This window comes from Anas acuta, chromosome 6, assembly GCF_963932015.1.
Source record: "Anas acuta chromosome 6, bAnaAcu1.1, whole genome shotgun sequence".
In the NCBI taxonomy this organism is placed as follows: Eukaryota; Metazoa; Chordata; class Aves; order Anseriformes; family Anatidae; genus Anas; species Anas acuta.
In genome coordinates, this window is record NC_088984.1 from 9873301 (window position 1) to 9893670 (window position 20370).

Here is a 20370-nt window from a genome sequence, read left to right on the forward strand (position 1 = left end):
CAAGATGCTTTTACTAAGGGGGATGTAATGCCACGTATAATTGTATACAAACCCTTAATTGAATGACTGGAGAGTATTTCAAAATATTTACTCTAATAAAGATTCACATCCTAATAAAGTCCTATCTTAAAAGGGGTTTAAGAAATTCTTAGTCTATTCACAAATCACATCAGTCTTCCTTTCCATAGGGGCCGTTATAATTTCCAGAAGCTCATGTATTTACCCACTGTTATTTTGAGCACTTAGTTAAAAGAATATGAGTTTTCTTATGCTGCTTAAATCACATGTAAAAATCTTTACAGAAACCACAAGATCCAAAGTTTTATTCATAGAACTAAAGTAATAAGCCCTCGATCAGCAATTGTATTAAGCAGGTATATTGTCTTATGGTACACATAATCTCATTCAAAATGATCGGGCAATTGACTCACTTTGAATTAAACATAATAATAGGAGACATTTTTGGATGCGGGCACATAGGGAAGGATTTACAGGTCTCAAGAGGATGTAATTGTAGGTCCTACTGTGCTGTAAGTCAAGTTTTGCCTCTCCACCAACTTGGGCTATGACTGACACAGCCGCCTCTCAGCGCTGCTTGAGGGGTCAGGATTTCCAGAAGCAGTTCAGTAACTTCAGCCATCCCCTGTCACTTGGAGCCACAAGAATACTAATAAAACATATCGACGGATTCCAGGATGCAATTACCGCAAACAGCCATAATCTCTACTTTAAACAGTTTCTATTTGAAGGTAGCAAAGCTACAGAAGCATGTATGTCACTTAACTGTGATGGCTGATCCATCTTAACATCAAAAACGCATCGAACAGCAACAAACAGGACAATTGTATTTTAGGTCCAAAAAAAAATAAAAGAAAGGAAAAAAAAAAGAAAAAAAGATCACAGGGTGTTCTGCTTAAACCAGCCTTTCTAGATAATGCTCATAGCACAGGGACACATTTTCTACCAAAGAAGCATCCCACCTCAGGAAAAGTGTGGAGTTCTCCTCTGTGCTCACCACTACAGCTGGTTTGATATCTTCCTCACATAAATTTTCAAGTTCTGGCCTCCCAAATTGCATATGATTGACACAAATTTCAGCTGAAACTTTTGAATAACAACCAGAATTTTCCACAGAAAGCAGACATTTTTAAGAAAAAAAAAAAATCAGTCATAAATAGCTCTGTATCAAGAACAGTTTCACTGGGAAATTTCCAGCAAGCTGTTTTCAGAAGTACAGACTCACTTAAGCCTTAAAAGAAGGTTTTGAGAGATATCTAACACCGAGTGGGCTTTCTGCAAGGAGTACCTACACCACTAAGAATGAAAGGGCTTTAATCCCATCAGTACACAAATTCTAACAAATTATCTTTCTCTGCATTAGAAAGATCAAGACTTCTATTAAGCTGACATGGGGAACCAGAGAATATGTAATTTTTTTTTTCCTGACACACAGTGGTAGTATCATTTTTCTAGTATTATCAAACACGCCAAATTATTAATTAATACTTTTTCTTTTTCTTTTTTTTAACATATAAAATCTCAAATGTAAATAGGTCTCTGCAAAATTGCTTTATCAGTTAATAAACATCTTTAAGCTACATGTGGCATTGGCAGGAAGAACTTAAACTACAGATGGCAAAACAGATCTCTTTATTTGCACATCCTTCTCTTCATCTGCAATGCTAAAGCAACCACAAAAAAAATGAACGTATTTCTGCCAAATCAATGTCAATTTTAAGCAAATTATTCCTTCTGGGTTTACGCCATCATTTGATCCAACAAAGATGAATGCATTATTGTTTTCTATCTGGATCTGAATGTAACCATTATGCAAAACTACAAAAACTGAAGGCTATCCTAAGTAAAACTATATAAACCACAAGTTTTCACAGCCCTGATACTCCCCTAGGCACTGCACTGGTGAAACGTAATTATTTCTAATGTATACTGAGAAAGGGTAAATGGGAGGAGGACTGTGCAGTGGATTTTCAAATAATGAATCTGTAAGTAGACTTGAACTAAATTCATGGCTGTTTGAATGTAGGATTAGAGTTTATGCCTATTTATAATGGCAATAATAACAATAATAATAAACACTAAATACAGACTTTACCAACTTTACCAATTTAGTATTTCTTCTACTGCTTCTTCCTAAAGTTCTTTGCAAAAATCACTAACCTCAATATGTCATTTGTCCAGCAGTTTGACAGTTGTCTTCACAGTTTTCCATGCCCATAATTGCATCTTTGAAATGTATTTCCTATGTTGAAACATGCAATTGCTGCCTCATTTCACTTCAAGTCCCGCTTTAAAATACAATTCAAAATAAGTCAAAAGATTAGTTTTAATTATTAGTGAGTACTGATAATCCTGTTCAGCAGTTTAACAGTTACATATGGATTTTTTTTTTTTTTTTTGCAATAAGCACTTTCAATCTCCCTCCAGGCATTTAGGTCCCTTCCTTGCATACTTGGAAAGACTGGTGGTAAGCTATTTTGAGCAGGGTTGTTACACAGAACAAAACTTTAAATAAGTTGTAACAAGAACTAAGATAATGCTTGAAATTTTGTGTTCCACTTCTCTGGGTGTCTGCTAAATACATAGGTGTACCTTGCAGCTTCCACATGGTCCCACAACAGATGACCACTGGCATAATCTCTCTGTATTATGTTGGAATACTTTCTTTCTAAAAATCTATTCACTGTTCTCAGGAGCCAGGATATTAGAAAGAGATATGGTTTTAGCCCTTTAGAAACGATTTTGGAATCTTTAGAATAGAAAGACTGAGACCTCCAATTCATGTGAACAGCAACTTTAAGCTCCATGTAAAAGGTAATTAACTGCAGTCCAATGCAGCCCGGCTGCCAATGAGGCCAGCCTACAAATAATTTGGGGAACCATCCCTCTTCTTTATGGCTGTATGTCCTTTTAGTTTTACCTCTGCAGCTGCCAATGAGCCTTAGAGACCTGCAACTATCTTTAAGACATCCTGATAGATGAGTAATAGTTGAAAAGAAAAGGAACCTGATGCAAGGGTGAATCCCGGATAAGCAACAGATCTGCAGAAATGCAGAAATTTGGCTTTTCCAGGAACTTTCATGAAGAGAGAGTAGCTTTCTGTTTCCCTTAGAACCCTGAAATGCAAAGGTCAGAAGCCAATAATTGCATGCTATCACAAGAAACAACTCAATATGGCAATACTCATTCAAGGCAAAGATGGATGCTTCCTTTCATTTCCTGCTGTCTAATAGAAGAGACCCATCCCCACGCTCTGAAATTGTACATAATAAATTAGCAAAACCTAAGAGGCAACCTAAAAGGGCTGCCTCAGCCATGCCTCTTCCATGTGACCACAGGCCTCTCTCTCTCACTATGCTTCAGTTCTTCATATTAAAACACCGAGCTAATTGCACCTCCCTATTACATAGTGACGGTGTAAGGGTAAAGAACCTCAGAGCTTCACAGGCAGCAAATAACCACCCTGCAGTCACTTCAATCTGTAATGCTTGTGTGGAAATACCCAAACTCAGTTTAATGCAGCTATTTTGGAGGCTGTTCAGGAACTGTGCTGCAAAAGACTTCCATGAAGCATTATGATCATTATTTTTGCTCTTACTATTAGAGATAGCTGGGTTGACTTTAGTTGGGAACATCTCCATTAGACCACATTTACAGAAGAGCTGAGGGCACACGTAGCATCCCATACATGGGCTGCACACAGTGCCCAAGGGAACATTTGCTGCTGGTATTACTTGGCTGGTCCCTCGAGGGCTTGAGTTCACTGACTGGTGCATTAGAAGCCCTTAAGGACAAAGACATGGAATCACTGATTTACTTGCACTTAAACATCTCTTAAAAATTGGAGTTTGGTTTCACTCATGTTGAGAGACTTTCTTTGATGTTCTGTTCCCAACGCACAGGACTAGTGATGGTGCGTAACCATAAATGCTCTCCCTGGTAACACTGACCAATTACTAAATGCACAGAAAGCTCTGGGTTTTGTAAATACACAGGAGAACACGCTATATTTATTTTAGTAACATTGTTGCTTTTTGTTTATTAATAGAAAACAAGACTGTAATTAAAGCCACATAAATATTAAATGAGGCTTTAAATAATTTATTTTTAGTTCTGCCCTGCAGATGGCTTTACTTAAGGGTACTAGTAATAAACAGTTAAATATATACATGCACACCTGAAACAGCCTGATTTTATTTCTTAATTAATGAAGTGAAAACTCATTAACAGAGTGAGCACAGAAAGCTCTGACTGACTTTTAGGTGAACTATAATCTTTTAATTTCAGTACTCAAGTTCAGCTCCTCCAAACCAGCTGAATCACTGTGAAAGTATCTGCAAGGAAGTAGGGGTTGGTGAGAAACCATCATGATTTAAAGCCAGAAGAACGAAGTGATTTTTTTCAGGAAGTCTGTTTTTTTTGGAAAAAAAAGAAAAAAGTATGTGATGTTAAATGGCGTTTCAAAAACACCATTAGAATGAGCAGTTTAAAACAACATACTAGATCTCTTTGCATGTTAAAGACAGTAAGTAGGGAAATCACTATATTTTTTGCTTTTTCTTTTTCTCGCAGTGCATTATCCAAATACTGAGAAATTTTCAAGATCATCTAGAATTAAAAAAACAATGCACTAATTGTATAATTATTATTTCTCTATATTTATTTTTGAAGAGCCTGCTTTTCTACGAGATGCCATAATTACTAATTGCATAATTAAATGTCAACAGTTCAGTCTCTGACTTAAGATACAAATCAAAGCTCCTCAAACTCCATTAAAAATGGCAAAGACAGCATCAAATTAGGAATTGGTATCTCATCCTCATACTGAAGATTTAGAAAGGCATATGCTGATAGAGCTTAAATATAATTGATAATTCAGGTGAAAATGTGTTTCCCATGAAAATTCTCCTAAATGTCATTTTAGAAAAGGAACACGGAGCTCATATGAGCACGGTTGAAACAAATGCTTGGAGTAACTGAACACATACTCCCTCAAAATGCTTTTCAGTTTGCTCAGTTGTATTTCAGGTGTATGAATTAGAGTTAATAGGAAATGCATGACTGAAGATCCATACAAATGCCTACAGATGGTCCTAGCCAGGAGCAAAAAACATGCAAAACAGAAAAGTTTCAAACAGAAGGACTTAAACTAACATAGAGAATACCAGCATATCCTAGTCTGTATTAAGTATGATAATCAGGTACAGTCCTGATATGAGTGATAAAAACAAATATAGATTGGGTCAGACTGTAAGCCAGTGAAAATCAACACAGCAGCATTAACTTCAGAGCTGAAGAACCAGACTATCGTGTTTAATTGACATTTTAAGCCTGAATGAGACCAGCAGATTCTCAGTATCTTGAATAATAATTAGACTGCATCCTATATATAATGTACAAAGAGCCACACTTCTACTCATTCTAGTGATAAAATATAGTATTTCTGGGTGAACAACCATAATGACAAAAGAATGAAATTAACAGAAAATCATTGTGGCTAATAAGGAAGCGTTGATCCAAAATATGAATACTCTGCATCGAAGAAGACAAGCTAGACAGTAGGCTGCAGCAGCGCTGCAGAAGAACTGGCAATTAGACAAGTGCTCTGTGTACTATCTGTTAAAGTACAAAGAAATGATTTGTCTCTGCCAGACTGTGAAGAAGGTAAGCTGACATAAATTAGAAGACACTAATGGATGTTAGTTTCGTATTATTTACATTGGCAAGGTTCTCCATCATCTTCAGCCTACATAAGTAACAATTACAAAAATACACAGAAAGTTTCACTCTATTATAATAGACTCCTTCAGAACGTCATTTCAAAATTAATCCCTGCAGAAATACCCAAATGCCAAAGAAGAGTGAAGAACACAGTACAGCAGACAGTCCCATTTCTAGTGGCCCAAACCAACATAATGCTCTTCCTCTTGCAGCTCTTTCCATTCTGCAAAGTCACCTATTCATGTCCTATCTCACCCCAAAACTAATAAATCCCCACTGAAAAGATGTGGAGCAACTCAGAAGAAGAAGGTATTTAATCAGTTTTATGCACCAGTGCATGGGCTGTTTCTGATGAGCAAGCCCTGGGGCAGTAAATGAGGCACTACAGAAGGCTGCTCCACGCTGACTTGGAAGGCCATTCAACAACATGACCACACTGATTGTCAGTAACAAGAATACTGCAGCACAAAAACACAGGACTGCTAAATGTTATGTAAAACATCCCAAAGCAACGGTGCATTGGCCATGAACCAATTTAGAACAATATCCTTGAAGACATTCAAACCTGAACTGGTAAGTCCCTGAGCAAGAAGCGTCTGGACCTCTGGGGGTCCCTTCTGCCCTATATGCTCCTAGGGGCATGTTGCTACACTCAAGAAAGTCAGTTCTTGCAATGCCTAGTGGTTACTAAACAAGGTTTCTCTTTAACAATGTCTTCTTTCAGCTACTTGAGCTCAGAAGAGTAAGTAAACCACAGATAGGGGTCATTTCAGCAGCACTGAAGGAACAAAGAAGGAAGATTTTGAAGTACAAAAAGGGGTAGAACAGTGCTCGATAATAGCATTCAAGTGTGAGCAATTTGGGGAAATTAGATGGAGGCATGAAATGCCACAGACTTCGAACCCAGGGAACAAAACAACCAATTCGGCACTGAAGTGGAAGAGGGAAAGAAGGAGAAAATTTTAATTCTAGTGGAGACACTGCCCCTCTATACTCATGATTTAGATGTATAACTAATATCTGTATAAAGCTTCTGTGCACATGACAACATGGCAGATTCTCCTCTGAGCACACAGCCAGTATCCCGTGTCTTGGGCACACCAAGATTAGAGGAACTGACAGACATTTAAGTGAGTGAAAGTACAAATACAACTGCTCTTTACCCAGCTGAGCTCATTTCTGCTTCTGCGCTTTCATACATACCTCTTTTCTGAAAAATCCTGAGGACAGAGAGATAATGATAGGTAAGGAGGTTGTGAGGGTCTGCCAGGTATCTTCCAGGCCACTTATGGGTCTGGATGTTGAGTTTGTTTGTTTGTTTTTTAAGCCATTACTGTCACGGATGAATTCTGATGTTCATAGAGGTAAGCAGCTTATTTCAGTGTTTATTAATTCAGCGTTTTAGCAATTGAGAACAAGTCCTTTGGATTAACACCCAAGTTGGCTAGATACAGTGAGAGTGCGTGTCATTAAGTTGTCTGCTACACTGAAGTCCCATTTCAAAGCTGCAGCCCAGGTCAGCATCTACAGATTTAATACTTACCTCTCAGCCAGCACATGTACACAGGGCTTTAGAAAATGGCTTTGTTATTGAGGTACAAATAAATGCACACATACACATGTTTGTGACATTGCCCATATAGAAGGGATTAATGAAAAATTTCACACTTTATCACAACTTGTATCAAGCCATAAAACTTTTGAGTATGCAGATTCCAAACAACAGCCCCATGCTGGAAACTTACTCAGTGATAACTGGGTTTGTTTGATGGCTTTTACAGACAGCAACCTCACACTCACTTGTAGATTTTGAGATATTCCACAGCTTTACTGGGTGGTGATGGGGAAGATAAAACAAACATTTTTCCTTTATCTGATCATGTGTAAATGAACAAATCAACTCCTGTATCAGTGATAAGATGTTTGCTAAATGGTTCTTCTCAACTTCTATCAATGGCCTGATGAAAGGAATTAACACTGACAGGGATAAGTTATTTTCTCAGGCATTGAGACTTCATGACAAAGGAGGATTTCTTTTGTGGTCAAAAGACATTTTATCAGTTGAATATTCTTCTTCATTAAATGCATTAGAGGCGTCCAAGGATTCGCCTGACATTTAAACAACTTCTGGATTATTCTTTTGCCTTTCTGATGTGGATCACCTCTCTTTACTGAATGCACAGGCTGTAATTCAGATCAATTTGTTCACCATCTTTCCTCTGTCACTTATTCTGTTACATTTATCTCAGTAATTCATTACAGACCTCACCTAATCTGCCTCCAGGTTTTGAGGGTTCTTTAACGTGAATGTGTTTGCTCAAATATGTCAGGCTTAATGGACATGTTTTAGGATGATGCATGTCAGACTTAATGTATTTACCACATTAATCAAGCTCGCTTCCTTCACATCTATTTCCATTCCCTTAGAATGAGAAAACATGAATTAAATAATTATTTACTTAGCAGTCCAGAAAAAAAATAACCTGTTTTGGCAGTCTAGAAAATAGCGAATGAAACCAAGTCTTTTGTTTAGCGGAGGGGATTGTCCGGTATTTTTTGTTCTACAGGAAGCTTGGTGCAAGCTTATTAAACAAGTAGAAGAACTGCTATTGTTTACATCAAGCTTTGGAAAAGGCCACTGAATAACTTACGTAATTAAGCATTTTGAGTATGTACATGAAATGGCACGTTTAGAAATAAAATGTGAAATGTATTTTTTCAGTTCCAGTGTACATCAGATCTAGATTTCAGGAAGAAGCCTAGGCCTATCCAAGAGACAAAGGCAGATGATACTGGAATTAAGGATCCACTGATTACAACTGGTATCAGTGTGAAAACAAAAAGGCAGGCTCTGTGTCATGGTTGAGATTCATGGGGAGTCAGATAAGCTGGGAGAGCAGCCTATGAGTAAAGTTTAGAACGACTATGACTTTTAAACAATGCAGGTGAACAGGCATGAGGATATGCCTTGGCAGCGAATGAATGTATCTGTGGGAAAATCAGAAGAATCAGAAAGAAAAGAAGAGTCAGAGATGAATGAATTTACTTGGGGTACTACAAAGAATGTATGTCCTTTTCCTCATAGAAAAAAACTGCTTAGGAAGTATGTTGTTTTTTTTTTTATCATTTCTATAGCTTCTAGTATAGCTACTGGATGCTGGACAAAACATTATCAGAAAGCACAGATAAGGCTATCATTTTCACTATTTTGATACCTTGATACAAATAATTATAATACTGACATTTCATTTTATGTTGAACCTACTCACATATACATTTTATATATCCTATTTTTGCTATCATTTTATCTTCAAAATTGCTATCAAGTTGCTGGCAACTTCTCTATAAAACTTGCTGTCAAGGACATCCCTGTTTTCTATTGAAAATGTAGTCTGATCACTTTTCTGCATACAAAACTTAGAGTGGTGGACTTTAAAATACAATACAACATGCAAAATGGCAAAAATAACCAACAAACGTTCCATTCTGGAACATCGGGAATACACGGAATTCAACCAAATGTTCTCTGGAGAAGACAAAACCTTCTAAAAGTTGCTTAAAAGACTTTTTTTTTTTTTCTTTTTTTGACCAGATTGCCTTTAAATTACACTGCAAAACCCTTCTGCAGGGTTGTTCTTGGAAAGTAGAAAAAAAAGATGATAAAGCCTGCTATAAGGGAGATGATTATCAAGAACTTTAATGGAATTGAGCGCTGGGATACAGCACAACTACAAAAGAATCCCTTGACCTCAATGTGTGGTTTTGTTCTAGCACAAAGCAGCACAGTCTACAATGCACTTTTAATGTTGCTTTGATAGTGTGGATGCCCAACCCTCCATCTAGCTTGAGACTTTTCAATACCCTTTTAAGCATCTGCAGGCCTTTTCTCTGTATTATAGAAATGCCAGTATCTACAATGTTCCATTTAATGCCGGATGAATCAATTTTGAGCAACTGACCTGGACCTCTAATGAAAATTTGACAGAAATTAGACATAAGTCTTTCTTTAAAGTTCGAAAAATTCTGCCTACGCTTATCTTCATAATCTTTACTTGGTTCTGAATTTCACCTGACATAGTCAAAACAAACAATATGGGTCAATGCCACAGACAGATAATTTATTTCCAAGAGCTGTGAATCTTTCTACCGTGGATCCTAACTCCAGGCAGCTTCAGTGAATTAACTCCCATACAGCTTCAGTAGGTAATATCCTGTACTTCTAGTGGATCAGACAGTACCACCACCAAATGGATAGATTTTGGATTGCCACTACCAATTCTTGCATTATCAAGTATTTGCTCTGTACAGTACCCACAATGCTAATGCAAATTGCAGGTCTGTTCAGAATTACCTTTTTTGGGGATTTATTTTTACCTGTAATGTCATTCCAAGAACCCAGAGGACAAAACCAGCACTTTCTCTCTCTCAACAGGCTTTCCTTAAAGAATGAAATTGGCCCTTCAGTTCAATCAGTGGCATATTGAAGTTAACATTTCAAACCAAAAAGCTTGCAGTTCAGTAAAACAGTTCCTCTAGATGAATTGTCCATGCGTTCACATCCCTGAGCTTCAGTGCTTTTGACCAGAATTGCTTGTTTGATACATTTAGGGACTGCTGAGGACTGAATGACCACTGGAAGTCCTCTAGGGTGAATAAAGACATTTGCACATAGAAATATCTGGGACAAGAAAAAAAAACAAAAAACAAACAGAAAATTCTTTCTTTGTATTGAAACCTGAGTATAGATTTAAGAATAGACTTGAAATCTCAGAAACCTCTCATCAGCCTATTCAGGTTGGTGAGGACATACTGAGATCGTGTATTTTGTGCAGCTTAAGTATATCATTTTCATTGCTGATTTGTTCCTCTAGTGAATTTGTCATCCACTTGGGGTAACAAAGAGAAAAGGAAACTGGATCCAAAGAAATGATTATCATGCAGCTTTCAAACAGGGTGTTTTTTAAATTACCAAAGTGTTGATTACTGAGAAAAGGTCACACTCAGTCTCTCCTCCTTCAGCATCAGCATAGGTTTACATGAACCCTGAAGAATAATATGGTTAATTACTACTAACTTACCTCTTCATTACATATATATATATATTTCTAAAAAATATATATATATAAAAATAGATAAGCTCAGAAATCTTTCCATTTGTATAGGGACCTTACATACCCTTCCATACCGAATACCCTTGTGCCTTCATTTAGAACTTAGAGCAGCCTCCCAGTACTTTCCATGGCCTACAAGAAAGCTAGAGAGGGACTCTTTGTCAGGTAGCGTAGTGATAGGACAATGAGAAGTGATTTTAAGCTTAGAGAGGGGAAATTTAGATTAGATATAATGAAGAAATTCTTTACTCAGAGGGTGTGAGGCACAGGAAAAGGTTGCCCAGAGAAGCTGTGGATGTCCCATCCCTGGAGGTGCTCAAGACCAGGCTGGATGGGGCTTTGGACAACCTGGGCTGGTGGGCGGTGTCCCTGCCCATGGCAGGGGGTTGGAACTGGGGGTTGGCTTTAAGATCCCATCTAACCCAAACCATTCAGTGATTCTATGTCAACTGTATTTTAGATGTAACAGATAAATATTATGATCAAAGAAACTCTGTATTTGGTATGACTATGACTGTATACCACAGTATTGTCATGTGAAATTGTCTATAAGAATGAATTCTTCAGTAATTAGCATTTGTTTGCTTGTGCCATGGATTTTTGTCTTTTCCCTGTTTATCAATGAAAACTCTGAATACATTATAATTAGTACAATCACACTTTTCCTGGAGTGGTTGCTAATAGGAACATTAAACTTTGTAAATGCTTTTTTTCTTCTCAATATGTCCACTTATTTGCCTCTTTGTGTAAAGCTGTCATTTGTAACTGTCTTGTAATGTTTTTGGCCGTTGTGACAATGGGGAAATTCAAGACAGGAAGCAAACACTGAATATTCTATTCCATTGAGAGAATTCTCTTCCTTTGTGAAGTGAAGGCTTTTTTATGTTTACGTGGGAGCAATACTGTCAGAAGCCTGACACATTGTCTTTGTATTCAATAAAGGAATTTATTGATAAGAACGTCTTGCAACCCCATTGCACCTGTCTGAGCTGGGGAATCTCTCATGACATGAAGGGAAAGGCAACCTTTTTATCATGCCATTTCTATTATTATGTACTTTAGAATTTCCCTCTTCACCACTCCTTTTAAACCCAACTACTTCACTGCAAAGGGCTTGAGGAATGAGCTCTGAGGATAGCTGGACCTGAAAGCAATACACCTGGATTTTCAGGTCTCTTATTTGGGGGAAGAGAGAGTACAGGTAGCATCTCTGCTGCCAGGGCCACATTTGGCATCCTCACCTACAATCCAGCAAAAACATCCAGGGTGTAACGCAGTTATTTTTTAAAAAAAGATTAAAACTGTTTTAAATATGTGCTTAAGCACAATACAACAACATAAATGACTGCTACATAGGGAAATGATGTCTACCTGAGATACAAGTACACTAGACAAGTAATTTTGTATTATCGTGCTTTCTTGTATTCTTTCAATGCAGCAAAACCAAAGAATCAGCAAAGTACTTAAATTTGTTCAGATCACCAAATGGTAATAAATTAAAAACCTAGCAACTGGCAATTTACAACTACAGCAACACTTATCTTTTCTATTATTTCTTTACCACAGTAAAGAACATCTTTCCTACTTAATCACAGCTTCTCTACATCTTCTGTACATTCAGCTCTGTTTTGTTAACATTTCAGAACAAAACTAGTAGAATGAAGTCCTTAAAGTACAGCTACAAAACCACAATGAACTTTGTTTCTAAAAATGACTGTTTATGATGGCGAAGAATGGAGACTAGTAAAAAACTAATTTACTACCCACTGAAATTTTCAAGATTTCAAAGACGTTCCTGTTCTTCAAGAACCCTGCAATCTGTGAAACTGTTCCATGAAAACAACAGACCAAAAGCTTCCACCAGGACAGGAACTGCTGAGGGGACAAAGCAACTGCCCTCTGATCACACCAAGGACCTGGGTCACCATTGTGTGCTTGATGGCAGTGAGGCAGAGCATTGTGGAGCCATCCTTCCTGTATTATTCCTTTCAGCTTCTGACAACCAGAAGCTTAGTTCATAACAAAGAAAGCTGAATTTGCCTCTATCACACATCAAGTAATCCTTCTTACCAGCAGGTTCTTTATAATCTTCACAAGTTGTGTATGGTTCTAAGAATATCAGCATGACGTGGGAAGTATTCCAACTAAAGTTTCTCAAAGCTGCACAGAGATCAGTTTTGAAAAGAAAAAACAAGCAAGCAAGCAAGCAAACAAACAAACAAAACAACAACAACAAACACATTTGTTCTATGTAAACCAGAAAAATGTGGTATGTATCAGAAAAATGTATGTATCAGAAAAATCCAAGAACATCTAGCAAGGAATTCGGTAAAAGAATCTGAACCAGAGCTAGCAAAGTTTGCTATCCACCAAAGAGCAACGTGGACATACAGAAGCAAAAATTCCAGTGTGGTATAAAACACAGCCTGGTGAGAGGGGCATAAAACACAGCATGATACTGATTTAGGAGTATTCAGGAAGCTCACTTAATCCACGCTTCCAATTTCCCGGCCTTGTTCTCATCCTGCTGAAGTAAGTAATGACTAGGACATTCTGTGTTAGGACTCTGTGTGCTAGTGCCAAAAACTTTGCTCAGACTTCGATTATTTTTACCATGCCAAAACTATCTACTGCATGTCTCTCATCATCAAGGAGTTTCCTTACATCAACTAGATCCTTAGAGCAAAATACTTGAGTTATTCTAGATGCTTTAAAAAGGCAGAAACAGGGGTAGATACCACACTGTGTTGAGCCTTAAAGAGATGGAACTGTATAGGGTAAAGATGTGTCTTTTATAATTAGTATAATTCAGATGTAATTAGTATAATTCAGATGGTGGGAAGTTCTTGTACAAGCTGTATGAGTTTCCCAAGAACAGCACTGCCTGGCTACTCTGCAGAGCCACATACAGTGGACTTGTACACACCCGGTCCACAGACCTACCTGTCACTCCATCCATGTGACCAGCCCTGCAAAATGGCACAGAAAAGGAGCTTTTTGCTGAGAAAAGGGGCTTTGGTGCACAGGACCGTCAGATCCACAGTGACGATGTCTCAGCTAACTGAGGGCCTCATGAACCTAAGGCACAATAGAAGTCTGGCTTTTGGGTGCGCCAGCCACCCTACTCCACAGCCACTCTGTCCTGTCAGAGACTCAGACTTGATGTATGCAGGAGGAGTAGCACATTAGCATCCTCCCCCCCCCCCCCCCCCATGACATATTACAGGACCCACTGACACAGTAATATATGAAAATGCATAGTGATTAGGTGTCAGCCACAACCACCAATTACACTGATGAACACCAAGGAAGAACTGCAGTCTTTTCAGGACAACACTTTACATATAGCTGTTTCTTCTTATTCGGTAACTGGATTAAAAACAAAAACAAAATATTTCAAATCAATTCAAAGTAAAAGTTTTCAGAACTTTGGGGCTGGGAGTGAGGGCAAAACAATTCTGAACTAACTTAAGTGAGTTATTCTCTTTTCGGCAATTTCTAGCATCAGAAAGAAAGGCCTTTATTCTTAGAGGGAGTAGCAAGTATTTCACTTTTCAGGGCTTGCATCTATCCAGCTGCAGAGCCCCATCACAGTCGTACAGTGCATTGTTCAAAGTTCTTGTTATTTAGTTACTGTAACAGAGCCAAGTTTTGGATGGGTTGCTAGAGATCAGAGAATTTAGGGATCTCTGCTGCAAGGAAGACAGAGTTCATTTACTTGATATTAGGACTGAAAACATTGGACAAGTCAACAAGGCACACAAACGTTATCCCAAAGAGAAATGTGTTTCAACATGATACCTCTGGTTCAGCCCCACTTTCTGGATTGAGAGCATTAGTGAAATGAAAGAGCTCTGGGCTACTACAGTTACTGACAGTGTCCTGAAAACACCGAATCAGATTTTAACTACTGCAGCAGTCTCTGCCTGCAAAGGGAACTTGCTAAAGATTATTATATATTTTTTTAAATTCAGAATCTTTTTCTTATATTGGTGACACATTGCTCTATTACAGATCTCAAACAAACTTCTGTTTCATCCTCCATTGTCTATTAGGTATTTTATAACAAGTATTGAAAGTTCACCTGCGGTTAAAAATTAGTACCTGCCAATCAAGAAGGACTGACGGTGCCACTCTCCTGAAAAGTTTAGAGCAAGGGCAGCTATATTTGCAATTACAACTTCAATGTTTGCTGAACAGACACCTGGTTTGGTACCCACTCTGGGATAGTTTATCACAGTTATTCTGCTATTTGGAATTTTACTCTGAATCTTACAAACTCAAGGACAGACTGCAGAGTTACAGAAAATCAGTATAATTTCCACTGAAAGTATCATGTGCAATATCCCTTGAGTTAGGCCGTTGTATGTAACCCCCATGTTTTGGAGACTGAAATGGTATTTCGTAGTCATATTCCAAAGATCTTCTATCAAACATTGCTTTGATCCACAATCAGTAATGGCATGTACTGATCTTTTATATAGTTGGTGAAATCTGACTGGTGGTGACTGCAGAGCTAAATGAATGCTAAAACTGGCATTAGGTGGGCAAACAAAGTAATGAGGATTGAGCATGTTTTTTTCTATGAATGGAGACAGCAATAAAATCCAGTGTAAAACATAGTTTTGTACCTATGTCATGACTCTGACATGTAGTCCTTGTCATGGTGTCCTCCTCTTCTTCTTGCAGGTTTTCTGTCACTACTTTAGCCTGTACATAGTACAACAATGACAAAAGTGAGGAACATCTGTGACTCTGCTTATGTTGCTATATGATAACTACTGAACATCTTTTCAGAAATAAACCACAGTAAAGTTACAGGGCAGCTAAGAGTGGAAGTATATAGCCTGTCCCATTCTATTAATTATATCAGAGGACAACAACTTTAACTTCATTAAAAGTCACAACATGCAGTAATCCAAAAATACCCTTGGAAATTGCAATTCCTCTGAAGAAAAAATATTTTTATGCATTTAAAAAAAACTAAGAATCAAGAATTACACTCAGGACTGTTGACCTCATACTTGTTTTTCCTTGAGAAATACCATGTTTCAGTTCCTATGCTAAAAAGAAAAAAAAAAAAAGTGAATTTAATAGGTGATACCTTATTTAATCCAGTTTCCAAGCACTTAACTTTGGCATTTTTGTTTCTGCATCTCTTTAAAAACATTTTATTAGCTAAACAGCGAGAAAATCCAAATTTCAGAATTCACTAAGAGCTCTTACATCGAGCTCTTTAAACCTGTTTCAAGTATGTGTTACTCAGATCCCCTAGATTGGCCTGTTCTTCTGCATGAGTATTTCCAAAGCGTGTATGTAAGGTCAGTATCTTCCTATAATACAGTGAAAACCCCCTCAATTACATGTCACGAGTGGCCATAATTCAGATGCTAGGGACATATTTTTCTGCTATGGTATATAAATCAAACAGGAATGAAGATACTTGTAGAGTGCTGAGAAGAAAGCCAGCCCTGCAGAAAAAATTACTGTCAGTATCTCACAGATCTTAAATTGTTTGCTAATCACTATCTGCCATTTAAACCACTTATAGCACACTCCAGTAGCATTAGATACATTCTGTAATCTAAAACAGCAGAATTTATCATCATTTGCATGACATATCTTTGATCATTGTATATATTTTGCTTGTCTGGCTTAAAGTAGTAGCCCTATTGACCTCTTGTGACTAGCCTCAGCAAAACATGAAAGATTTACTCTCTATATTTATAAAAGTGCATTTATAATCTCTTAATCCCAGGTATTTAATTACATCTTTTTTTTTTTTTTTTTTTTTTTTCTTCTGAAATAAGGATTTTCAGGCTATGGAAAATGAAGAGGAGGATGCATAACTATTTGGCATCAAAATACAGGCAAAACCATCTCTCACATGTGCATATGGCAGTCTGTTGCTTGCTAGTGCTGGGACAGTTCACATTAGGATAGATCTTGGGTGTTCCCCAACCACACAGACTACAGGCTGACAGTGCTATACAGAACTGGTGTCTTGATTTTGGTGCCACACTTCCACCTCACAAAGTAAAGCTCATGGCTTTTCTAAATTACACTGGGCTGTAATAAAATCACAAAGGTGAAATGAAGCAGTGCGGCACAAAAATGATTGTATCTCACCTTAAGCTTCAGCCAAGGACATGAAAAAGTATTCAGGAACATGGAACATCCTTGGTGTAGGCTAAAGGATTATGTATTTCTGTTGGCTGGCCTTTACAGCAAAGTGCTTTTTTGATGAACACTAACGGGAAGTGTATCCCTTTGAAGGTGAATGCACAAGGCTGCCATTGGTGGAACATTGCTTTTTCCATAAATTCAGTGGCAGTCAAGCAATCGTGTTCTTTGTATGAACAGTAATCAGACGTAATTAGTGCATATGTTATGGCATAATAGTGCCTCAAGTCTTTTCCTGGCACATCATAAGAGAAGAAATTTAATTGTCAAAAATTAAATGGGCTTTAAAGGAAAAACTTTCTATAAAATTAATATTTAAAATGTTATGGCTAGACTTAAATAAGAGGTATATACGATATGCAGTTTCTGCACTGTACCTGTGTCACTAAATGCACTTTGCATTGTTCAAAGAAGAAAAAAAATGCTCTTAGTTTAGGGCTTTGCAAAAGATTTATGCTCTTTTCTCCAAAAGTATTCATTTTGTCTTCATACAAGCAAAAAAATGCACAATAGGCCGTTCTACCACACGCAACTGTTTTCAGTCTCAACTATATCCCAGTCCTTTGCAATCTGCTTCAAAGGAAGCTGACACCAAAGAATAACTGAAAATGATAGTAATAAGATGCATGAACTTTGAATTTACAGACTTTCTATTGTTTTTCTTGTGCAAGTTTGGAGGACAAGATGAAATCTCACATACTTTGGAGTCTTATGGTATATTTCTTTCAGAAGTAAGCATTAACAACTGCAAGCATGTTTTTATTCTCTTTATTCTAGATGTCTTCAGCCTTTTAGCACTAGATATTTCATTCAGGAATTGAATGCCGCAAAAACAAAACATGAAACTCACAGAGATGAAGCATATAATGCAACTCAATCTCCCAAAACAATATTAAAAATACTTTGATTCTCAGTGAACAAAAGAGTGCGTGGTATAGGATAGGTAATGCCTTTTCTCTGTGACTAACGTGTCCTTAAAAGCTAAACAGAATAATTAGGATTCCTCCATTATTTATATATATTAAGGGCAATCTTGTAGTTCCTTAATAAATTGAAGTGTGTTTCTTGAAGATACACTTAAAGTCCTAAACGACTATTATTGCTGCATTTAGAAAGACTGCACAAATTGACAGACAAAAAGCACAGCAAATTATTACAGCATTAGAAAATAATAAGTTCGAAAGAAATTGTAGAAGCGATGTGCAGGGTTTTTTGTACTTCTGTACAGTGAAGATATACCCTAAGCTGTCAGGACCATATTAAATGGGGCATAGTTAAACTGAGTGGCTCTGATAAGGGGCTCTGCTTTGCTATCAAAGTTCTAGATCAGTTGGATTGAATTTCCTGCATATTGCACATTTCCAGACTTTCATTCTCTCTCTTTCCTTTCCGTGACACTACAAGGACAGCCTTAGATACGCTTATAATTTGTGGTTTTATAATGCAGGAGACATCTACATTTTCAAAGAAGAGATGATACCACAATAGTCAGGAGAAAAAAGTTTTCCAACACACGCATTCTGCGCATATTCCCTTTAAGTTTTAAAAAATGACTTTGTGGATATTCTTAGGAAAGACATTTGCACTGAAGTAAAATATCTTTTGCCTGAAGTTGAAACCATGTGTGTTCATACTTCAGCCTTAACCATCTGAAACAACAACAAAGAGTTTCTCCAGTTCCCATTATGAAGCTTTTTGAATTGTTTTAACCTTGAAACACATCCCCCCCAAAATGTATTTCAAATTCTCTAAAATGAAATAGTTGCATGCGCTGTACTTCAATAATTCAGTTTTATCAGAACAACAGAAGTAGTAGCTTCATGTTCAGTATATATATTTGACATAAATTTTCAGATTATTTTGTGAAAAGTGATTATTTGTAATAACAATCATAATAATATGGTCAAGACAGCTACCAGGAATGAGAAAAGAATGCTTATGAAGTTCAATTACATGAGATCAAGTCAAAGTATCTCTGCTCTCATGGTGCTTGGGCTTTAAAACATAATGGGAAAGGCCCTTTCTGGGCAAGAAATCACTCGCTAAATTCCAAGGTTAATTATTAAAAGCTTCACAAGGAAGGGCACCCATTCAGTTTCACTTTAGGCTACAGTCCAGGGCTGTGCTTAAACTATTCAAGGTACAGAAAAGTTAGCCACTCACATAACCTTTCAAGAATCAGAATCTAGCAGTTAACAGAAAATAAAATTATTTTTCTTCAAAATCACAACATTGCTATTTGCTAGATAAATTAAAAAATCAGGTATAGTTAGTACCTTATTAAAATGTAAAACTAACTACAAGGCATTAACAGGGAGATTTTCCGCGGTACAGAGTCATGGGTGAAATGTATGCTTTTGCTTTTGAAAGACTCCTTCTGAAGTGACAAATATTCCCCAGTGTGGTCAAATGCTTTGCCTTTTCCCCACCAGCATTGCACTTTTTGGGCTTAATGTTTTCTATAACATTCAGAGTAATGTTCAACACTGGCAGGCATGCAATTTTCAGGGAAAGGGGAAAAAATGGAAAAAAAGAAAATGGTCCTATTATTACACTGTACTGCAGTATGATTATAACATCGCTGTGCATATATCTCCACTGAAATTGAATTGCCAGCAGAAGCAGTAGGACCTTCATGACTAGCTGTATAATCTGGCCTATAGTCAAGCTGCCAACTTCGGTATTAATTCACAATTCTCTCGCTGCACAAAATCATATATAAACAGTTATTATCCTGTTTGTCTGTACTGGCAATAAGGAACACATCCAGAAGTTAAAAAGAAGGTAATAACGTTTTCATGTTCTAAAGCACTTACCAGGGTCTGATTCTGCATTTCCATATCAGCTTTTGTGTTGCTGTTTTTCTTGTGGTTTCCTTGAGAGCTGATAGAGTTGCTGTGAAGAGAGGAGCCCTGGGAGCTGCCCTTCGACACACTCCTGTAGGAAACATTATTTGATCCACTTTCTGTCTGCTGAGCTGCTTTCTTATCAACTCTGCAGGTAGAGAGTGATTCCTCTGATAAATTACATTGCCCTTCTTCAATCACTCTACTTTTCCATTCCTTTAATGTTTAAAGTAACCTCTCCATATCTTTCTGTCTCTAGACCTTTGAGTGATAAATGTTTCTAACTAGCCTTGATCAAATCTGTCACTTGCAATTTCAGGTAGTATATCAATTTAGTCTTTCACATGTAATGATTTATTTTATATTTGTGACTGCTGTGGGGCAAACGTGAAAACACAATATAGCAATTGCTACGTTGTTCTGTGACCAAAGGTTATGGTAGCTAGAAATGTAACTAATTCTGACTAGTTTCCAAACATGTCTACTGGTTA

At 37.3% G+C, this 20370-nt stretch overlaps 1 protein-coding gene across 29 annotated transcripts in view; it reads right to left on the minus strand.

The window, feature by feature from the left end:
• The window catches only part of NCKAP5 (NCK associated protein 5), a 435214-nt gene that overhangs the window by 37718 nt on the left and 377126 nt on the right, over nucleotides 1-20370 (minus strand). For 27 of the 29 annotated variants that reach the window (XM_068687313.1, XM_068687308.1, XM_068687306.1 and 24 more), the window contains 2 exons: nucleotides 19850-20027; nucleotides 15482-15560 (listed from right to left, as the gene is read on the minus strand). In XM_068687313.1, the coding sequence (XP_068543414.1) occupies nucleotides 15482-15560; nucleotides 19850-20027 (257 nt within the window). The remainder of the gene's footprint in view (nucleotides 1-15481; nucleotides 15561-19849; nucleotides 20028-20370) is intronic. The other 2 variants (XM_068687319.1, XM_068687334.1) reach the window with 2 other exon arrangements.